General features: G+C 40.6%; 1 protein-coding gene across 2 annotated transcripts in view; it reads right to left on the reverse strand.

Annotated features, from left to right (window-relative positions):
* CHD3 (chromodomain helicase DNA binding protein 3) overlaps positions 1-8,579 on the reverse strand; it is a 407,921-nt gene extending 399,342 nt beyond the window's left edge. For both annotated transcript variants that reach the window (XM_082254656.1, XM_082254655.1), the window contains exon 1: positions 8,062-8,579. In XM_082254656.1, coding sequence (XP_082110782.1) covers positions 8,062-8,362 — 301 coding nt within the window. In that variant the 5' untranslated portion in view covers positions 8,363-8,579. The remainder of the gene's footprint in view (positions 1-8,061) is intronic.
* Positions 8,580-8,956: the final 377 nt, after the last annotated feature.

The raw sequence follows: 8,956 nt of genomic DNA on the forward strand, positions 1-8,956 counted from the left end.
TTCTTTTGTGAACTGTATGTCTTTGTGTGTTACCCCTAACCAATCTGACATATGTATTTACGGGAAGATCTTTAATAAAGCGTACATCTTTGACCTAATTGATCGGTTTATTTAAGGGAAGAGGCTTTGTGAAATGTACGTCTTTGCTGATTACATCTACACAATTAGACATATTTATGAGAAGATCTTTCTTGAATTGTACATCTGCGACCACCACAGCACAACCTGAGGGCCCCCACATCCTCCTGTACACACAGTCCCCTCCGAACTCCCTGACCACTCTCTCTGGTGAAGATGGCGGGAACGTCCTGTAAGCTGTCATCCGCTCTATAAAGGTGAGGTGTATATATACACATACAGGAAATACATTTTAAAGTAGAACTATAGGCAAAACTTTTTTTTTTCTTTTCATTTTGGATAGAGTAAGGGAGGGTTATAACCCCTGTCAATTGTTTTGCCATTTGTGTCCGATTGCAGTCCAATAGCCAAACAGGAAGTGAGAGGAAATCCCTGGAAATTGAGGGAATTCCTTGGGGACTCCCAGGTCAAAATAACTTGGGTCGTCCCCATTGGAAGATTTCCCCTCTTTTTTCAGGAGACAACCCAAGGCCTAGACATCGCTCGATCCTTCGCACATAAAAGTGTGCATTACATGAAACCGTTTGGGAAGATCTTTTGTAAAACGTCGATCTTTAATGAGCATCGTGCCTAATCAGACATATTTATGGGAAGATCTTTTGTGAACTCTACATCTTTGTAAATTATAGCTTCATAATTGGTCATATTTCCAGCCAAACTTTTCATAAAATGTACATCTTTGTGTGATCGTACATATTTATGGAAGGATCTCTCGTAAAACATACATCTTTGACCCGACCAATCAGTTGTGTTTATTGGAAGATCTTTTCATGAATTGTACGTCTTTGTGTGTTAGACCAAGTTCACATTAGGTCGCTCCGACTTAGGGGGGCGACCTGTGAAGTCGTGTGCAGCGCGACTTCGGCGCAACTTGCACGGACTTCACATAATGGAAGTCAATGCAAGTCGCCTCCAGGTCGCCCCCAAGTAGTACAGGACCCTTTTTCTAAGTCCGAGCGACTTGTGTCACTCCTATTAGAACGGCTCCTGTACTACACAGTGGGAGCGATGGTGCACGACTTGTCAGGCTGACCAAGTCACCTGACAAGTCGTACCAGTGTGAATGGACACTTAAACTTAACGTCGATCAGACATATTTATAAAAAGATCTTTCGTAAAAAAAAGTTGATCTTTGACCGTTTCCCCTAACCAAACATGTTTACGGGAGGATCTTTAGAAAAACCTACATCTTTGCATGTTACCCCTAAACGATTGGACATATTTCCGGGATGATATTTTGTGAACTGTGTACGTCTTTGTGCGTCACAACTAAACGGTCGGACATATTTATGGGAAGATCTTTTGTAAAATGTTCATCTATGTGTGATACACCTATACGTTCGGACAGGTTTATGGGAAGATCTTTCGATAAAGCGTACATCTTTGCATGTTATGCCTAAATGATCTGAAATATTTATGGGAAGATCTTTCGTAAAACGTTTATTTCTGTGTGATACAACTATACGATCTGACATGTTTACGGGAGAATCTTTGCATGTTACGCCTAAACGATCGGACATATTTACGGGCAGATCGTTCGTAAAATATTAATTTATGTTTAATATGCCTATACGATCAGACATTTTCACAGGGGAATCTTTCGAAAAACCTACATCTTTGCATGTTACGCATAAACGATTGGACATATTTACAGGAAGATCTTTCGTAAAAAGTTCATCCATGTGTGATAAACCTATACGATTGGACATATTTATAGGACATTAAACCTATACGATCGGAAATATTTACGGGAAGATCTTTTGTGAACCGTGTATGTCTGTGTGCATCACTGCTAGTCAATCAGACGTATTCATGGGAAGATCTTTTGTGAACTGAATGCCTTTGTACATTAAACCTAATGAATTGGACACATTTATGGTAAGTTCTTTCATAAGATGTCCATCTTTGTGCATTTCCCCTAAACCATTGGTCATATTTATAGGAAGATCTTTTCGTGAACTGTACATCTTTGTACGTTCTACCTAACTGATTGGACATAATTATGAAAAAGATCTTTTATTTTTAAAAAAAATTATATTTGTGCAGTTCCCCTAACTGATCGGACATATTTACGGGAAGGTCTTTTGTAAAATAGTCCTCCATGTGTGAAACGCCTATACCAGGCATGTCCAACCTGCGGCCTGGGGGCCACATGCGGCCCGGAACCCCAGGCAATGCGGCCCACTGCCCCCTGACAATTTTTTTTTTGCTGGGGAGGAAGGAAGCCGGGTCGGGGGCATGGCCAAAGTTGCTTCCAACTAACTAACGGGCAGAGGCTGCCTCGGAGGGGAGGGGGGGGGGGGGATGTGTGAGCATGTGCAGTGTTTCTAACTCCTACCACCATGACCACTTCAAATCACTGAAGTGGCCATGGTGGTTAGAGTGTTCCTTTAATATCTCTCAGAAGAAGTAAACCTCCGTATATTGATTCCATTTAATTTGATCATCCTCTAGTTGTGTTAAATTAGTGCGGGTGTTGTGGCCGTGCGGGAAGGGCACGGCGGCATTTTATTACTTATCCTCCTTAACTATAGTATATATTTTATATGCGGCCCGAGAAAATTTCTCTACACTCAGTGTGGCCCAGAAGAGAAGCCAAAAGGTTGGACACCCATGGCCTATACGATCGGACAGGTTTACAGGAAGATATTTAGAAATACCTACATCTTTGCATATTATGCCTAAACAATTGGACATATTTATGGGAAGATTTTTCGTAAAATATTAATCTATGAGGATCTTTTGATAACACCTACATCTTTGCATGTTATGCCTAAATGATCGCACATATTTACAGAAAGATCTTTTGTAAAATGTTCATCTATGTGTGATACACCTAAACGATTGAACAGGTTTACAGGTGGATCCTTGCATGTTACACCTATACGATCAGACATTTTTACAGGAAGATCTTTCCTAAAATGTTCATCTATGTTTGATACACCTATACGATTGGATGTTTTCGGGAATATCTTTCGTAAAATGTTGCTCTATGTGTGATACACCTATAGAATCAGACATCTTTACCGGAAGATCTTACGTAAAATGTTCATCTATGTGTGATACACCTATACGATCGGAGAGGTTTACAGGAGGATCTTTGAGTGTTACACGTAAACGATCGGACATTTTTACAGGAAGATCTTCCGTAAAATGTTCATCTATGTGTGATACACCTATACAATCGGACATGTTTACAGGAGGATCTTTGCATGTTATGCCTAAACGTTAGGACATTCTTACGGGAAGATCTTTCGTAAAATGTTCCTCTATGTGTGATACACCTATACGATCAGACATGTTTACGGGAGGATCTTCCGTAAAATGTTCATCTATGTGTGATACACCTATACGATCGGACAGGTTTACAGGAGGATCTTTGCATATTATGCCTAAACGTTCGGACATTCTTACAGGAAGATCTTTCTTAAAATGTTCATCTATGTGTGATACACCTATACAATCGGACAGGTTTACGGGAAGATCTTTCGTAAAATGTTCCTCTATGTGTGATACACCTAAACGATCGGACATGTTTACGGGAAGATCTTCCGTAAAATGTTCATCTATGTGTGATACACCTATATGATCGGACAAGTTTACAGGAGGATCTTTGCATGTTAGGCCTAAACGATCAGACATTTTTACAGGAAGATCTTTCTTAAAATGTTCATCTATGTGTGATACACCTATACGATCCGAACAGGTTTATGGGAAGATCTTTCGTAAAATGTTCATCTATGTATGAAACACCTATATGATCCGACAGGTTTATGGGAAGATCTTTCGAAAAACCTACATCTTTGCATGTTATGCCTACAGGATCAGACATATTTATGGGAAGATTCTCCATAAAATATTTATCTATGAGGATCTTTCGATAACACCTACATGTTTGCATGTTACGCCTAAAGGATCGCACATATTTACAGGAAGATCTTTCGTAAAACATTAATCTGTGTGTGATACACCTATACGATCGGACAGGTTTGCGGGAAGATCTTCCGTAAAATGTTCATCTATGTGTGATACACCTATATGATCGGACATGTTTACAGGAGGTCTTTGCATGTTACACCTAAACAATCGGACATATTTACAGGAAGATCTTTCCTAAAATGTTCATCTATGTGTGATACACCTATACGATCCGACAGGTTTATGGGAAGATCTTTTGAAAAACCTACATCTTTGCATGTTATGCCTACAGGATCAGACATATTTATGGGAAGATTCTTCGTAAAATATTAATCTATGAGGATCTTTCGATAACACCTACATCTTTGCATGTTACGCCTAAATGATCGCACATATTTACAGTAAGATCTTTCCTAAAATGTTCATCCATGTGTGATACACCTATACGATGCGACAGATTTACAGGATCTTTGCATGTTACACCTAAACGATCTGATATGTTTACGGGAATATCCTTGGTAAAATGTTCTTCTATGTGTGATAAACCTATACGATCTGACAAGTTTATGGGAAGATCTTTCGAAAAACCTAGATCTTTGCATGTTATGCCTACACGATCAGACATATTTATGGGAAGATTCTTCGTAAAATATTAATCTATGAGGATCTTTCGATAACACCTACATCTTTGCATGTTTCGCCTAAATGATCGCACATATTTACAGGAAGATCTTTTGTAAAACATTAATCTATGTATGATACACCTATACGATCCGACAGGTTTACAGGACCTTTGCATGTTACGCCTAAACGATCTGACATGTTTACAGGAATATCTTTCTTAAAATGTTCATCTATGTGTGATACACCTATACGATCGGACAAGTTTGCGGGAAGATCTTTCGAAAAACCTACATCTTTGCATGTTAGGCCTAAACAACTGAACATATTTATGGGAAGATTCTTCGTAAAATATTAACCTATGAGGATCTTTCAGTAACACCTACATCTTTGCATGTTTCTTCTAAATGATCGCACATATTTACAGGAAGATCTTTCTTAAAATGTTCATCTATGTGTAAAACACCTACACGATAAGACAGGTTTACAAGATCTTTGCATGTTACGCCTATACGATCTGACATTTTTACAGTAAGATCTTTCGTAAAATGTTCATCTATGTGTGATACACCTAAACGATTGGACAGGTTTACAGGATCTTTGCATGTTACGCCTAAACAATCTGACATGTTTACGGGCATATTCTTGGTAAAATGTTCACCTATATGTGATACACCTATATGATCGGACATGTTTACAGGAAGATCTTTCGTAAAATGTTCCTCTATGTGTGATACACCTATATGATCGGACATCTTTACGGGAAGATCCTTGGTAAAATGTTCATCTATGTGTGATACACCTATACGATTGGACAAGTTTACGGGAAGATCTTTTGAAAAACCTACATCTTTGCATGTTAGGCCTAAACAACTGAACATATTTATGGGAAGATTCTTCGTAAAATATTAATCTATGAGGATCTTTCGATAACACCTACATCTTTGCATGTTTCGCCTAAATGATCGCACATATTTACAGGAAGATCTTTCGTAAAACATTAATCTATGTATGATACACCTATACGATCCGACAGGTTTACAGGAGGATCTTTGCATGTTACACCTATACGATCTGACATTTTTACAGTAAGATCTTTCCTAAAATGTTCTTTTATGCGTGATACACCTAAACGATTGGACAGGTTTACAGGATCTTTGCATGTTACGCCTAAACGATCGGACATGTTTACGGGAATATCCTTGGTAAAATGTTCACCTATATGTGATACACCTATACGATCAGACATGTTTACAGGAAGATCTTTCGTAAAATGTTCCTCTATGTGTGATACACCTATATGATCGGACATCTTTACGGGAAGATCCTTGGTAAAATGTTCATCTATGTGTGATACACCTATACGATCGAACATGTTTATGGGAAGATCTTTCATAAAATGTTCTATGTGTAATACACCTATACGATTGGACAGGTTTACAGGATCTTTGCATGTTACGCCTAAACGATCGGACAGGTTTACAGGAAGATCTTTCATAAAATGTTCCTCTATGTGTGATACACCTATATTATCGGACATCTTTACGGGAAGATCCTTGGTAAAATGTTCATCTATGTGTAATACACCTATACGATCGGACATGTTTACGGGAAGATCTTTCGTAAAATGTTCCTCAATGTGTGATACACCTATACGATCGGACAGGTTTACAGGAGGATCTTTCCCTGTTACGCCTAAAGGATCGGACATGTTTACGAGAAGATCTTTCGTAAAATGTTCCTCTATGTGTGATACACCTATATTATCGGACATCTTTACGTGAAGATCCTTGGTAAAATGTTCATCTATGTGTAATACACCTATACGATTGGACATGTTTACGGGAAGATCTTTCGTAAAATGTTCCTCAATGTGTGATACACCTATACGATCGGAAAAGGTTTACAGGAGGATCTTTGCATGTTACACCTAAACGATCAGACATGTTTACGAGAAGATCTTTCGTAAAATGTTCATCTATGTGTGATACACCTATACGATCGGACAGGTTTACAGGAGGATCTTTCCCTGTTACGCCTAAAGGATCGGACATGTTTATGGGAAGATCTTTCGTAAAATGTTCCTCTATGTGTGATACACCTATACGATCGGAAAAGGTTTACAGGAGGATCTTTGCATGTTACACCTAAACGATCAGACATGTTTACGAGAAGATCTTTCGTAAAATGTTCATCTATGTGTGATACACCTATACGATCGGACAGGTTTACGGGAAGATCTTTCATAAAATGTTCCTCAATGTGTGATACACCTATACGATCGGACAGGTTTACAGGAGGATCTTTCCCTGTTACGCCTAAAGGATCGGACATGTTTACGAGAAGATCTTTCGTAAAATGTTCCTCTATGTGTGATACACCTATATTATCGGACATCTTTACGGGAAGATCCTTGGTAAAATGTTCATCTATGTGTAATACACCTATACGATCGGACATGTTTACGGGAAGATCTTTCGTAAAATGTTCCTCAATGTGTGATACACCTATACGATCGGAAAAGGTTTACAGGAGGATCTTTGCATGTTACACCTAAACGATCAGACATGTTTACGAGAAGATCTTTCGTAAAATGTTCATCTATGTGTGATACACCTATACGATCGGACAGGTTTACAGGAGGATCTTTCCCTGTTACGCCTAAAGGATCGGACATGTTTATGGGAAGATCTTTCGTAAAATGTTCCTCTATGTGTGATACACCTATACGATCGGAAAAGGTTTACAGGAGGATCTTTGCATGTTACACCTAAACGATCAGACATGTTTACGAGAAGATCTTTCGTAAAATGTTCATCTATGTGTGATACACCTATACGATCGGACAGGTTTACGGGAAGATCTTTCGTAAAATGTTCTTCTATGTGTGATACGATCGGACGTATTTATAGGAACTTACACCTATACAATGGGACATATATAAGGGCAGATCTTTGGTGAACGTCTTTGTGCGTTACGCCTATCCGGACATATTCATGAAGTGTACGTCTGTGCCCACCTCAGGCCCCCTCAGCCTCCTCCACACACACAGTCCCCTCAGCTCTCCCTCTGTGTGGTGGAAATGGCGGGAACGGTCCTGTCAGCGGTCACCCGCTCTATAAAGGTGAGGGGACAGACCGCACCACCCTGACAGAAGGGAGGGGGGGATGAGGTGGACACAGGGGGGTCTGCCGTCATCAAGTCGCACAATAGGGGGACACACGGCTCGTGTCCCCTCACCCCCTCCCCTCACAGACAGTGAGCCCGTCCATCGGTTAATGTGCAGTGAGGAAGGTGTGAGGTTGGGGGGGGGGGAGTTGAAGCCGCCCCCGCACTGTACACTGTCTGTCCCCCCCTTTCCCCTCCCCCTCCTCGCCTGTTTACCTGCGGCAGCTGCCGGCGCGTCGTCGGTTTCCTCACTCCCCGGCTCCCCCGAGGCCTCCGGCGGGAAGAGGAGGCTGGGGCTATGGCGCCCCGGAGCGCCTTCGTCGCCTTCTTCCTCCTCCCCCTCTTCTTCTATTTCTTCCTCGTCGCCTTCCCTGCCGCCTTCTTCTTCATCCTCCTCGTCCTCTTCTTCTTCCTCCTCCTCTTTCTCGCCGTCCCCCTCTTCGGACACGGCCATCTCCTCTTCTTCTTCTTCCTCCTCTTCCTCGTCGTCCCTCAGCGGGGAAGAGGAGGACGCCATCGCCGCCAAACAAAAAAAAAAAAAAGCGAATAAAAACTTTTTTCACCCGCCGAGAATCCCCTCAGGGCGCCCCGGGGGAGCCCTCATCCGACCACTTTCACCTCACCACAGAAAAGCCCGCCAATTTTTTACCTCACGAAATCAATCAAAAACGTCAATAAACCCCCTTTTCCCGCCGATTTAGGGGTGACTTTACCTCAGAAAAACGAAGTGTGTCAAAAAAAGATGTGAACAAAAAAAATCTGCTTTCCTTTGTCTGAAAAAAACATAAATAATAATAAAAAAAAAGAATCCCCACCCCCCTCTCTTCCCCAAAAAAAGTTGAGAGGAGGTGAAGGGGTTAAAAAAGAGCAGTATTAAAAATGGTATTTAAAAAAAAAAAAAAAGAAGAGAGGGATTTATTTTTATTCAGATCAAATAGGAAAAGTTGACAGGGAACCAAGATGGCCGCCCCTTCAATTATTATATGTAAAGTTAAAAAAAAAATAATAAAATGAGGCTGTGTGAGATATTTATAAACCTTCCTCATCCCTCCCCCACCTGAATCACACAGCAGCTACTCCCCCTTTTATTAAGACCATTTCTATTATACAC

This window comes from Pelophylax lessonae, assembly GCF_965119305.1.
Source record: "Pelophylax lessonae genome assembly, chromosome: 4".
NCBI classification, from domain to species: Eukaryota; Metazoa; Chordata; class Amphibia; order Anura; family Ranidae; genus Pelophylax; species Pelophylax lessonae.